Here is a 15,159-nt window from a genome sequence, read left to right on the forward strand (position 1 = left end):
AAACACACACACAGGTATGATAAACACACACACACACAGGCATGATATACACACACAGGTATGACATACACGCACACACACACACACACACACACACACACACACACACACACACACACACAGGTATGATAAACACACACACAGGTATGATATACACCCACGTATGATAAACACACACACACAGGTATGACATACACGCACACACACACACAGGTATGATAAACACCCACGTATGATAAACACACACACACAGGTATGATATACACACACACAGGTATGATATACACACACACAGGTATGATATACACACACACACAGGTATGATATACACACACACACACAGGTATGATAAACACACAGGTCATTGAATGTTAGGAGGCTACTTTGTTAGCCTCTTTCTTAATTCCCTAAGTAACCCAAAACTCCAGCATGATCCACAATCTGACCCAATGAATAATCTGGGAACATTGGCCTCTGTTTGTTCTCTGAAAACTTCAGTTTTCTGAGTGGATTATGACATCTCTCAATCATACACGCACACACATACACACACATACACACACACACATACACACACACACACACACACACACACACATACACACACACACATACACACACACACATACACACACATACACACACATACACACACATACACACACATACACACACACACACACACACACATACACACATACACATACACACACATACACACACACACATACACACACATACACGCACACACATACACACACATACACATTCACACACATACACACACACACACACACATACACACACATACACACACACACATACACACACACACATACACACACACACATACACACACACACACACACACACACACACACACACACACATACATACACACACATACACACACACACTCACGGGTTGGTGGTGGACAGAATGAAACAGGAGCTGAACGGGGGCATTGGTTTGGGTCCATCTTTATCGCCCCCTTCATCCTCCTCTTCCTCCTTCTTCTCGTCATCCTTTTTCTGGTCTGTGTTGGCGTTCTTGTTCACTGAGAGAGAGGAGGACAGGGACAGAAGGAGAGGACAGGGAGAGGACGAGAGGACAGGGAGAGGAGGAGAGGACAGGGAGAGGAGAGGATAGGGAGAGAAGGAGATGATAGGGAGAGAAGGAGAGGATAGGGAGAGAAGGAGAGGATAGAGAGGAAAGGAGAGGACAGAGAGAGGACAGGCCAGAAAGAGGAGGGTCCAGAGAGAGTACGAGAGGACAGAGGGAGGAGAGGATAGAGAGAGAAGGAGAGGACAGAGAGAGGAGGAGTGGCCAGAGAGAGGAGAGGACAGAGAGAGGAGGAGTGGACAGAGATAGGAAAGAGAAAGACAAGGAGAGAAATACTGTCTTGAGAGAAGTATCGAAAGAATCCCAAACCAAACAATCAAAATCATACCCACCCACCCACACATACACACACACACACACACACCTTGCAGGATGGCGTTGGTGGAGGGATAGGGATACATGGGTGGCATATCCACGACAGTGTGTGCCGGCTTGGCCATACTGGTCAGAATCAAACTGTCCATGCTGTGGAGGTGCGTGTCCGCGGTGACGCTGCGGTTCAGCAGGTTGTTGACATGGTCCGGGTGGTCCGGGTGGTCCGGGTGGTCCGGGTGGCCCGGGTGGCCCGGGTGGTCCGGGTGGCCCGGGTGGTCCGGGTGGTCGGGGCGCAGCTTGCTGTTGTTGCGAAGGTTGTCTAGGTCTTCGCTGTACTGACCGTCCTGTCTGAGGACGGGCCGAACCGTGGAGTTGTTCGGTCCATTGCTGTGGTGATCTCTGACGAACGGAGGGACAGAAACGAAACCAGCAATCAATTCTTTCCAGTTTTAGATTTGTAATTAATTTCCGGGCATTTTCCCTCATTTTATTTTTCAGTTTGACCAGTGGCAAAAGACCCCTGAATGAATTCAATTGGATTTAGTGTTGTGACGAAATAAAACGTTGGACCACAGAAAGGGTGTGAATGCTTGTGAGAGGCACTGTATATAACACTGTATATAACACTGTATATAACACTGTATATAACGTGTGCATTTTAGGTGAATGTAAATGACTGAACTCACTTCCTGACTCGATGCTGGCGGCTTCTTTCTCCATGCCGATGGCGTCTCGGCCTTCTTCCCTCCCCCTCTAACTCCCCCCCGTCCCCCTCCCCCCCATCCCCCACCACGTCCCCCTCCTTCCCCTTACCCCTATGCCTCCTCCCTCCCTCGTCCCCCTCCTTCCTGGCCCTCCTGTGCCTCCTCTTATCGTCCACCCCGTCGCTCTTCTGTGGCGACGCGCTCCTCCCCTCCCTCCCCTCTTTATGCCTACACCTCCTCCCCTGTCCATGTTCCCTCCTCTCCTCAATGCCCTCCAGCGTCTGCAGGGACAGCCTGCTCCCCCCATGCCCCAGGTGGGCCTCTCTCTCTGGGCCGGTGGCTGCGGTCCCTCCACCCATGGTTCTCTGGTGGTACCGGGCCTGGCGCCTGACGTATTCTTCGGCCCGGTGGTGGCCCAGGTCCTGTCGCTCCAGTGGGGGCTCTCCGGGCCGCGTCTTGTTAGTGTTGTTGTTGCGGTTGTCCTGGGGGTTGACCACCAGGGGGCGGTCTAGGTGGGTCTTCATGTCCCCCGCGCGGTGGGGGTACGACACCTGGGGGGAGGGAAGGGACATAAGGAGGGCGCTGCAGAAGGTCGGGGGTCACGTCAGAAGCTGGATGCACGAGCTGCTTTCTGGACTGGAGGAAGCGTGAAGGGAGAAGCCTTTGACGTGTGGACGTCACATTACGATTCAGGCAGAAATAAAGGAACGACTTTGTTCTCTTCACAACCACCCCTACCCTCTTCCTCGTCGACTACCCCCAGCGAGAGGCTCTGACGTGCAGAGTTGGGCAACCATTCCGACTCAAAACCATTACATTCTGGACGGAATCCTGGCGGAATTTTGTGGGACCATCATGACACTCATTACAACGGTCAACATGAAGTTCGCCAAACCATTACACAGTGGACTCCTGGTGGATGGAAACTCCAGGGAAGTGAACTGCAGTTGGTCGGTTTCAATTAAAGCACTATGATATTTATATTATTGCCCCGGGGGTTGAAGCTTGGGGTGCCACATACAGTGATTTGACATCCCAGGGTAAGTTATATGGTCTCATATACCACGGCTGCCTGTCAATCACCATTCAGGATTTGAACCTGGTTTTTAATACACGTGTTGGATGTTGAAACCTTGGTTACTACATATGACTGACAACAATATAAGCATTTCTTTTCATAGATATATGACTGGCAGAATATAAAATGAACAGGTCTAGGCTCGATCTCCATTTTACACATCATACAGCCATACGCATATATATTCAGAAAAACCTGTATGTATATTTATATATATATATATATGTTTATCTAAGGCTCTGTATGTAATGTTTTACATGACATTGTCCCTATTACCGTTTAATGTTCAGACATTAAACCTGAGTTGCCAATCTGAAAGAAACAGATTTTGCCTGAATTTAAGGGGAAAACAATGTTACTGTCCTTGAACAGTGAGAACCAAACAGCAGTGAATGACACGGTGATGTGAAGCGTTACGGTCATAATGCCTGTCTCACCACTCCCTCCCCCATCCCCCTGATCTCTCAGTCCTCTGTCTCACCTCTCCCTCCCACTAAACTTCTAGTCCTCTGTCTGAACACTCCCACCCCCCAAACCTTCCAGTCCTCTGTCTCACCTCCACCTCTCCCCAAACCTTCCAGTCCTCTGTCTCACCTCTCCCCAAACCTTCCAGTCCTCTGTCTCACCACTCCCTCCCCCATAACCTTCCAGTCCTCTGTCTCACCACTCCCTCCCCCATAACCTTCCAGTTGTCCATCTCACCTCTCCCTACCCCATAACCTTCCAGTCCTCTGTCTCACCAATCCCTACCCCATAACCTTCCAGTCCTCTGTCTCACCAATCCCTACCCCATAACCTTCCAGTTGTCCATCTCACCACTCCCTCCCCCATAACCTTCCAGTTGTCCTTCTCACCACTCCCTCCCCCATAACCTTCCAGTTGTCCATCTCACCTCTCCCTCCCCCTCTCCCCTAACCTTCCAGTCCTCCGTGTCCATCTCGTTGTACAGGGCCTCTCGGCTGGTCATCAGGTTCTGACGCCTGATCTCGCTGGTTCGCTGCTCCCACACAGATTTACCTCCCGCCTTGTTGTTCTTCTGCTGCTCCTTACTGTCAAATGGGGAGGGGGGGGGGGGGGTGGGGTGGAGGGAGAAAGAGAGAGATAAATAGAGAGAGAGATATGGGGAGGGGGATGGAAGAGAGAGAGGAAGGAGATAGTAGTAGTAGTAGTAGTAGTAGCAGCAGTAGTAACAGTAGTAGCAGTAGTGGTGGTGGTGATAGTAGTAGTAGTAGAAGCAGTGGTATTAGAAGTAGCAGTAGTAACAGTAGTAGTAGTAGTAACAGTAGTAGTAGTAGTAACAGTAGTAGTAGTGGTGATAGTAGTAGTAGAAGTAGAAGCAGTTGTAGTAGCAGTAGCAGTAGTAACAGTAGTAGTAGTAACAGTAGTAGTAACAGTAGTAGCAGGAGTAGTAGTAGTAACAGTAGTAGTAGTGGTGGTGATAGTAGTAGTAGTAGTAGAAGCAGTGGTAGTAGCAGTAGGAGTAGCAGTGTTAGGAATAGTGGTATGAGTAGTGGGCGAAGTAGCAGTAGCAGTAGTGGTAGTAATAGTAGTAGTATTAGTAGTAGCAGTAGTAGTGGTAGTAGTGGTAGTAATAGTAGTAGTAGCAGTAGCAGTAGTGGTAGTAATAGTAGTAGTAGTAGTAGTGGTAGTAGTGGTAGTAATAGTAGTAGTAGTAATAGTCATAGTATTAGTAGTAGCAGTAGTAGTGGTAGTAACAGTAGTGGTAGCAGTAGTAGTAGTGGTAGTAGTAGTAATAGTCATAGTATTAGTAGTAGCAGTAGTAGTGGTAGTAATAGTAGTAGTAGTAGCAGTAGTAGGTGAGGAAGACGACAAGGGCAGGGTGAGAGACAGAGAAACAGAGAGAGCATCTGTATAAATGTTGATAGAAGAGAATTTGTTCTCCCAGCCCACCCTGAGTGAACCCACAGCCAATGAGAAGAGTCCCTGTGGCCCACAGAGGGATACAGTGTAGAGGGTCAGGTTGATGATGACGATGATTACCTTATTGATGGTGAGAAATACGATGGGGATGAACAACACTATGATGAAGTGCCAAGACACTACCCGAAACCCTTCAAGCTAGGGCACATAAACATTTGTATCACAAGATTTTGTTGAATAAAAAAATGTGTTTGGTGATTTTTTTTTAAACCACATTGTTTTACCAACAACATATCAACAAAATCTCAAACGGCCTGTTTTAGTGTATACAAACAATTCCGATTTAGGGACAAAGACGAGGACAAACACGACATAGCCATGGACATCAAGGGTGTGGAGTGAAATGTGTTACAGCTGCCAAACACACCCGCCCCCATTGTACTACAGCCTCCACCCCACCCCCCACCCCACACCAATTTGCCAAATCACAAATAAGCTCTCCTCCACCTCTTTAGCACCTCAGCTCCAGCCGTTCATATCATTCCACCTATTCTAGAGGAGAGCGCACTTGGCAAATCCTTAGGGAAATGTAATGAGCAGTCCTCATGACATTTCAATTCCTCCTTTTCAATCTACGGAATTGAACCTGAAATTGACCCAAAACCCTAAGTATTACTAACCCGCGCCAGCTAGCTTATTACAGCTACAAACAAAATGACAGCCAGCTACAGGTAAACAAAACACCATAAACAGTAGGACTAGGATTGAAAAATCCCAGAAACTTGTCTAAAGTTTCCAGGTTTTTCCAGAAACCCAAATGATCCATATTCCAATGGTAAATTAAGAAAAATCATGGATGTTTCTGGAATTTTGCCACCCTAATCAGAAGAACAGCTTGCAAACATAAAAGGGTCCGATAGGGGAAAAAAAAAAGGCCTTACACGAAAAACCCAGCTGAAATGCCAACAAAAAACGTAGAACAACAGAAAAGGTTGGATGAAGAAAAGGATAAACTGATAGGAAAAACTATTACAAATTAAAGCGTAAAATGAGATACATGAATAAATACCAGTCAAGAACATTCTCTGTGGCATCGATACGCTCAGTTTTTGTAACTGTCACTCTGAAGAGGAGACAAGGAGAGAGGGAATGACACATAACCAACATGAAGACAAAGCAACCTACCACCGCTCTGTCACAAAAAAACGACTGCCCTCAGTAACTTGTTTTTTTCTTTCATTCTTTCCACTCACAACTTTCAGGAGTGTGAACTCCTCGCGTTGTTCAGTGTACAAATGTTTTTTTCATTTGAGACAATTTCACACAACGGGGGGTGGGGGTGGGGGGGCAAGAGGATGTGGTTTTGTAGGTCACAGAATCCTTTTAAAACCATGAATATAATACACGTCCCCCACAACAACAGAGGGATCCAAATGGAGAACAACCAGCAGAGGTGTAGGCAACAGAGTTAGATCAAGTCTAAAACCTCCATCGCCTCCATCTCTCGGGAGAAGAGTGAAATAGTGAGTGTGTGTGTGTGTGTGTAAATTGTGGCAAACCTTTCCACAACCATTACACAAAAGGCCAAAGACACGTACTAATGTTTTATATACATTTTCTCCCTGTAATCTTCATATGCTATTAAAATACAATGTAGGTCTATGTAACATGGTAAATAATAGGATTAATTTAGTATTATGTAGGCCTATATAACATGATATATAATGAGCTTCATTTAATATTACGTAGGCCTATATAACAAGGTAAATAATAGGATACATTTACTATTACATAGACCTATATAATATGGTAAATAATAGGATTAATTTACTATTACGTAGGCCAATATTATTCGGTAAATAATAGGATTAATTTACTATTATGTAGGCCAATATATTTTGGTAAATAATAGGATTAATTTACTATTACGTAGGCCTATATAATATGGTACATAATAGGATAAAGTTTCTATTACATAGGCCAATATAATTTGGTAAATAATAGGATGAATTTACTATTACTTAGGCCTGTATTATATGGTAAATAATAGGCTACATTTTCTATATTCATAGGGTTAACACAGATATCAAATGTAAGCACTTTAAAACTGTAATATGCAAGAACGTTAACTTCATATTATTTGTTATTATTGGCTTAATATTATGACTGGCCAAATTACCATAATACCAGCTGTTATTAAGGCATGATAATAACATAACCTCTATAACTACTTTTAGAAAGAAAACAACACAAACGCAAACACAACTGCTGCAATATAGAAAAGCACAGTTAAACCAGAAGCCTAGATGTGACAACACTAGGACCTGTATGTTTTGTCTGTCTGGTTGACATGTAAAGAAAGCAAAGCAATGCCTTTTCAAGGACAGGCCGCTTCCAGTTTCAGCGATCTTTGGGTCTATGTTTTTTGACTTGGATGTGCTGTAGCTAGCTAGACTAATTATGAACACATCGCTTGGATCAGATGGGTCTGGATCTTACCATCAAACATACGTTTCTTTACTTTTTAAATGATCTTGACAGTTGTTTTGCCCTAAAACCAGTTAATAGCCAGTTAACAATAAAAACATGCCAATAGGGCCACATAATTCCTTGAGAAATTCCATAATCTTCGGTGACAAGATGCTATCCTTTCAGGCTGAGTTCCCTTCCTGTCCATCAGCGCTGCCGCAAAGCCACTTAGGCGGGAATGATGGAAAAAGGTGTAAAAAACCTCCGCATCTTAAGAATAATGTATTTTATAGGTTTTCATTCACAAAATCCAGTTCTAATTATGTGGACAATGTGCTTGTTTGAACATATTTGTATGGTGCCAAGTTTATCCCTAAAGCCCACGTAGTCATTGCCCTTTCCATCACACCCAAGAGGTGCTGGCTCATTGCACATGCATGTTTATACGTTTCTAAAACACGATAACAAGTAAAGACATGGAAAACCCACTGTGGTGGAATGCTATGTAAGAAAAGCCACGTCTAAGCCAGCCTTCAGTGTGGTTGTTCTTAGACGAGGGGAATACCTGTAATTAGAAACAGCTGGAAACAAACGAAACCGCTAAACTTTTATCGTAACTGAAATCATAAATAACTTAATGGTAAACATATGATGGTAGTTGGGTGTCAATAGGAGAGAAATGTTGTTCATATTAACCTGCACATGTTCTAAAGGTAGGCCTCTGGTAAAATCAATATATAAGAGAATATGTTAGAGAAAAAGACCATCACTGCGGACTTATTTATCATTCAGCAATTTTTCGTTAAAGACCCCCTTGTCCGGAGCCCTGTGTTCATGTAAAGGAAAAACGGCTGTTTGAAAGGAGTTAGTAGGAAAGGTGGAGTGAAGCCTTGTGTTTATTCCACACCATCCCAAAGTCAAGTACAGGACATATCGGATGTATGCACTATAGAACAAATGTGTGTTGAAGGACATTGAGGTCCTTTACTTTTGGTCAAAAAGAAACTGAATGCACATACTATCTTGTGCTTACTGGTTGAGTAAGTCTGCAGTAATACTGTGCAATATGAAGCAGAAATCCAATAAACACACATTTAAGGAGAAGACACTTTTTGGGCATCTCTGAACCTACATAACTCTTCATCTTCGCATTTTAGCACACATTTTTGATTTGTCCACCTCTTTGACAGTGCCTTGATCTGTCTTAGCGCTTGTTTGAAACCTACACACACAGAAACCGTTTGACATATGGACCTGTTTAAAGGGCAGACGGACCCCCTGTACAGCTGTGGAACGTTTAGGCACTCGTTCCCACCACCTAAGCCACCTAGGACATGAGAGAACCTACGGCTCTCTGGGTAGAACAACAGAACAAGGCCCAAACCACTGAGTAAGGAGATTTTATGAAATGCTGCGCTAGGGAAATCTGCTTCTCCAATCAGAAAAAGCCGACAATGGGACACAAGCAGGTTTGTGTCCCCTAGCGCATGTGCATGCACACACACACACACACACTCGGCACACACAATGGGGTGCATCAAAAGTGGGACTATCAAAGGGCCACATAATTCCTGGAGAAATTATTTAATTTCACTTCCACAATCTCCGGTGATAAGATGCTATCCTTTCTGGCTGAGTTCCCTTCCTGTCTGTCAGCGCTGGCCGCAAAGCCACTTAGGCGGGAATGATGCTCCCGCAAAACCCAATGTCAAATCTGATGATGCATCGTAAGGGTTTTCTCGAAGGAGACCTCGCGACTCCTCGTAGCACGAATTAGCGCAGTGTAGCGATCCGTGTCCCCTCCTAATAAGTGACCCTATTTGGTGCGTGGTTCATTTTGATGATCGTGATTACAGCTGAAGAACCCAACAGCAGGTCAGCGGCTAAAGGAGATTCAAGTTGAGTGGGAGATGTGGATGTGCGTTCGCGTGTGAGGGGAAACGCGTGCGTGCAGTATAAACTTCACCAATAACAATACGCGACTACAAACAATTGTGTTTACTGATGACACAACTCAAACGTCCACAAATAGAGGACAAAAACACCTACATGATCTGGACTTAGAGACATATCTAACAAGACAACCGCACTCACGCAGCGATGGAGAGGTTGGCGGCTGACAGAGGACTAACTTCAGCCACTTCCTTAGCTTTCTGCAGGGTTGTCTTGGCATTGGCTGCCTCTTCCTGCTCCTCCTCATCCTGGAAAAAGATAAACCAGAGAGTAAGAGAGAGAGTAAGGAGGGCTAAGCTGGGCTAAGCAACATACTGAAATGTTGTAGTTATTCCCAATAACAGTTAACGTTAGTAATATGAAACCGCTTTCTTAATAACTCTCAGTAACAGCGTGAATTAGCAAGTACGAAACAATCTTTGTAGTTTATAGTCTCAATAACAGCTAACATATGAATTATTTTTTGTTTTGTAGTAACTCTCAGTTACAGGTAGCATTACTAATATGAAACAGAAAAATCGAACTATACTTAAAAATAATTATACTTAAGCTAGCATTAGCAATTTGAAACTGGTGTGGTTCATTGAAGACAATGTATTACCTTGGTCAACTCCTGAGCGTTGGCCAGATTGTCCACAGCGATAGCCAAGAACACATTCAGCAGTGTGTCTGAATTCAGAGTTGAGGAGCAGAGTACCAAACTCATGAACACTTCACTCAAATGTTAGCACTTTTATGGAAGTTACAAGCTTCACACTGAAAGATACCAAACCAAACTTGACTAATAAAAATATCAGTTTGTGAACAATAACGTTTTAAATCTGAAACATCAGACTACAAACTGGAGTAACACATCACTTTGGGGTTATAAGTCAATAGAGCTTGTAATTTAAGTAAAACACAAAAACTGTTTCAAGGGAGAAAAAAAGCAGATCAGATTCCAAAAACATAAAGGGAAATGTTGCTTTACTTCACCTATATTTTATATATTATTTAGCAAAAAAGCTGTGTGAAGTTCCAGTAGTTAATTACATCACTATATGTCAAAAAGGACGTAAGTAATTACTTAAATACGTCCTGCATTTACAGTGACCTCCAGAGTTATTGGAACCCTGGGTAAATATGAGGTGACACACTGGCGTCACAAAGTCTCCAATTTTACACTTATAGGCCACCGCCACACCAAAGTTATATGGAGGTTTTTGGAAGGATTGCCAGATGAAAGCCTTGGCTGTCACCAAACCACAAAAATGTCACGCACGGAGTTTGATAAATGTCATAGAAACTTTGATTGAAACTAGGTTATATGGTCTGATAACACAAAAATGCATCTTTCTGGGAACAAACAGCAGAGCTAGGTTTGGCGTAAAACAAGCCATAGTCATGCAGAAAATGGAAGAGACATGATGGTGTAACTGTGATCTTGTGGATCTATTGTATTTCCAAAGGTCTTGGTAACATTGTTACAGTTATGTGAAAAAGTAAGCATACCCCCTGCAAAGTTGTCTTTTTATTATTACATATTTGGACACATGGTAACCAAAGGTAACTCAATTTAACAAATCATACATACAAAAATAAACTTTTAAACCCTTTTTGCAATTAAAATAAACATCAATGCAATTTCCTTTAGCCATATAAAATAGCTAAAATTACAATCAGGTGCACCAAAAGAGGTTATAGAAAATTGGTCTGGTTTGGTCTTAACCACAGGGGTTTCGGTTAACACATCATGCCAAGATCAAAACACCAATCAAAGGCCTGCAGAAGAAAGATTATTTAAGCCCATGAGTGAGAGAGGGGTTTTAAAGCCATTTCCAAACAATTCAAAGTACATAATTCCACAGACTGATGAATCATCTACAAACTGAGAAAAGTTCAGGCCACTGGCATTATAAAAAAGGATGGGTCATCCCACCAAATTATCATAGAAATCTCTATGAACCCTAGAGTAATGTCAAGGGATCTACAGGCCTCTCTTGCCACTATTAATGTCAAAGTGCATGAGTCAACTGTCATAAAGAGACTGAACAAATGTGGCTTACATGGGAGGTCAGGAAGGAAGAAACCTCTGGCAAATGTCAGTTGTGTCTTGATATTCTTGTTTTGGAGAGCAAACAGCACCAGGGTAAAAGACTACTGGAATGTTCTCTGGACAGATGAGTCAAAGTGGACTTGTTTGACCATAATACCAGATGCCATATTTGGCAAAAACACACAACTGCCTTTGAACAAAATAACCAGTTGGAGTCTGTATGTTAAGGGGATGAATTGCTGCCCCAGGGCCATGCTACATCTGGGTCATCATTAGATATTCCAGCAGGACAATAATCCAAGTCATACCTCTGAATGATTTCGGTGACGTATCATAACAGCGCCCTGGCCTAAAACTCACTGAAAACCTGCGAAGTGAGCTGAAGAGAAGAATCCACAGTTGAGGACCAAGGATCTGGAGAACGTTCGTATTGTGGAATGGTCTCACCCTATGTGCTCTCCACATCATCAAACATTATAGTGCAGGAGACAAGTCAGAGCTGTTACCTCGGCAAAAGGAGAACGCAGCAGATTACTAGACGCAGCGGCCAACAGTGATGAAAAGCGGTTTTGCATAGAACAAACAATTTCAACAATTGTCACTCAAATAACACTGAGATGCATATGACTGTTTTGAGCTCAAGATCAAACAGATAAACAACAATGACATTTCTTTCACAGCCTTGAATGTTCCGCTGAAATGTACCCGGGGTGCCAATAATTCTGGAGGGCACTGCATGTACAGCGAGAAGGTTCTCTTGAATGCCCATATTAATAAAACGAATAAAAATCATCAGCAGCATCAAAATGCAGTGAGCAGGATACAGTTGCCGAAGAGTGTGAGCACTATGAAGAAGATGGAGGAAACCATTCCTTTGTCCACTCCTCCCTGAGACTTTATCCCGTCATACATCACCATATTCCAGTCTTCACCCGTCAAAATCTAAACACACAAAAAAAAATGTTTAGGTAAATTAGCAGCGGCTCTTAACCGGAGCGACCTAGGGCAGAGACAGCATACATTCTCCTCCTTTTTTGTGCACAGCTTGTGTGCATTCGAGACAGCTAGTGTCAAGCCATTCAAGATAGATAGTGTTAAGCCATTCGAGACAGCTGGTGTTAAGCCATTCGAGGCAGCTAGTGTTAAGCCATTCGAGATAGCTAGTGTTAAGCCATTCGAGACAGCTGGTGTTAAGCCATTCGAGACAGCTGGTGTTAAGCCATTCGAGACAGCTGGTGTCAAGCCAATCGAGACAGCTGGTGTCAAGCCAATCGAGACAGCTGGTGTCAAGCCAATCGAGACAGCTAGTGTTAAGCCATTCGAGACAGCTAGTGTTAAGCCATTCGAGACAGCTAGTGTTAAGCCATTTGACCGTTTGCACATGAGATTCTGCAACGTGTACACACTGAACCTCATTTACAGAAACACAACAGGAGAACAAATAGGAATGAAAACCACATAAACAGTAGACAGCTAGGTGGATGTATTTAAGATACAGGGCCTGTGGGAAAATTGGCCATATACCACCACCCCTATTAGCAACATCTACCAATGCAATCTATCATTTTTTGACATACCTGTGGTATATGTTCTGGCATACCAGAGGTTAAATCCAATCAGCTTTCAGGGTTCTAACCACCCCTGGTTTAATATTACATTATACACGCTACATAGGGAGTATACATGGGCTGACTTCAGGGTCCCATATTGTCCCTCTCGTCGCGAGGCACCAAAAGCTTCAGGATCCAGAAGGGCTATAAACATGTTCGAAAGTCTAACCTGAAATACTGTCATTATAGCTGCCGGAAAGGTGTCAAAGTTGGTGGGCGGCGTGCCACCATCAAAGTTGAACCTGTCAGGAAGAAACAGGGCAGGAGGAGGAGGGAGCCAGAGACAGAGAGTCGGAGGGAGGGAGAGGGGGAGACAGAATTGCGAGAAATTATGAAGAATTATGATACTTCAGGGATACGTCCAGATCGACAGAAAGGGAAGTCCATTGTGAGTTCACAGTTCCTCAAGTCTCTCTCTCCACGCCATGAAGTCCATCATCAGTTCCTGCGTGTGCGTGCGTGTGCGTGCGGGCGAGTGCGTGCAGTATGTGCGGGTTGAGTGCTTGTGTGTCTGGGTCTGTGTTGCTGGGGTTGGTTGAGGCGTGTTCTTGCATACAATGAATATGACGTATGTGCGATTCTGGGTGTGTGTGTGTGTGTGTGTGTGTGTAAGTATGTGAATGTGTGTACTGACTGTCCACCGAAGAGCTGCATGCCCAAAAGGGCGAAGACGACGATGAAGAGGAAGAGGAGGAAGAGCAAACTGATGATGGACTTCATAGAGTTGAGTAACGATACCACCAAGTTACGTAGAGGGGCCCAGTACCTAAAGGAGGGGGAGGGGAGGGTGACAATGGAAGGAGGGAAGAAGAGAGGGAGAATGAAAGAGGTTACTCAACAGGCATCAACATGCCAAGAATGCAGTTGTAAAACAATGTTTTTGAGAATCAAACAGGAATAAGATCATAAGGGTCAGAGAAAGAAAACAAATTGTGACAGAAAGGCTAAACACTAATTTCCCTGTTTTGAAAGACAAACGGGGAAATCGACAAGTCAAAACAAGGGAGAAAAAGAGAACGAAGGAGAGGGAAAGACTGACGGTAAAACTAGCCTGTAGCAGGGTTGACACAGAGAGGGGTGCTAAAACTAGCCTGTAGCAGGGCTGACACAGAGAGGGGTGGTAAAACTAGCCTGTAGCAGGGCTGACACAGAGAGGGGTGCTAAAACTAGCCTGTAGCAGGGCTGACACAGAGAGGGGTGGTAAAACTAGCCTGTAGCAGGGCTGACACAGAGAGGGGTGCTAAAACTAGCCTGTAGCAGGGCTGACACAGAGAGGGGTGGTAAAACTAGCCTGTAGCAGGGCTGACACAGAGAGGGGTGCTAAAACTAGCCTGTAGCAGGGCTGACACAGAGAGGGATGTGTGTGGGGTGAGACTCACTTGGTGACTTTGAAGATCCTGAGCAGTCGGAGTGCTCTTAACACACTGATACCAAATGATGTCCCCGGTTTAATTGCCGCATATATCACCTCAAATATACTGCCCACGATCACCTACCACACACACATCACACGAGTCAGTTGGGACACATCATACGAGTACGTTTGGATACGTCCTATGTCCGTTAGGACACACATCACACGAGTCAGTCAGGACACACATCATACGAGTACGTTTGGATACGTCCTATGTCCGTTAGGACACACATCACACGAGTCAGTCAGGACACACATCATACATACGAGTCATAGTATAATGGTAGTATCGTAGCACTACAGTAACAGTATAATGGTAGTATTGTAGCACTACAGTAACAGTATAATGGTAGTAGTGTAGTAATATAGCAACAGTATAATGGTAGTAGTGTAGCAGTGGTACCGTAATTGTGTAGCAGTAGCAGTAATGACAGGTTAGTAATAACAGGTTTAGTAATAACAGGTTTAGTAATAACAGGTTTAGTAATAACAGGTTTAGTAATAACAGGTTTAGTAATAACAGGTTTAGTACTCACAGGTTTAGTACTCACAGGTTTAGTACTAACAGGTTTAGTAAT

General features: G+C 44.0%; 1 protein-coding gene across 1 annotated transcript in view; it reads right to left on the reverse strand.

Moving 5' to 3' along the window:
* cacna1ab (calcium channel, voltage-dependent, P/Q type, alpha 1A subunit, b) overlaps positions 1–15,159 on the reverse strand; it is a 163,386-nt gene that overhangs the window by 54,383 nt on the left and 93,844 nt on the right. The window contains exons 15-25 of the mRNA XM_029122526.2: positions 14,547–14,659; positions 13,802–13,933; positions 13,337–13,409; positions 12,382–12,499; positions 10,124–10,191; positions 9,664–9,770; positions 6,170–6,223; positions 4,112–4,268; positions 2,124–2,692; positions 1,487–1,836; positions 922–1,057 (exon numbers count right to left, since the gene is read on the reverse strand). Coding sequence (XP_028978359.2) covers positions 922–1,057; positions 1,487–1,836; positions 2,124–2,692; positions 4,112–4,268; positions 6,170–6,223; positions 9,664–9,770; positions 10,124–10,191; positions 12,382–12,499; positions 13,337–13,409; positions 13,802–13,933; positions 14,547–14,659 — 1,877 coding nt within the window. The remainder of the gene's footprint in view (positions 1–921; positions 1,058–1,486; positions 1,837–2,123; positions 2,693–4,111; positions 4,269–6,169; positions 6,224–9,663; positions 9,771–10,123; positions 10,192–12,381; positions 12,500–13,336; positions 13,410–13,801; positions 13,934–14,546; positions 14,660–15,159) is intronic.

The sequence above is a fragment of the Esox lucius genome, chromosome 9 (assembly GCF_011004845.1).
Source record: "Esox lucius isolate fEsoLuc1 chromosome 9, fEsoLuc1.pri, whole genome shotgun sequence".
NCBI lineage: Eukaryota > Metazoa > Chordata > Actinopteri > Esociformes > Esocidae > Esox > Esox lucius.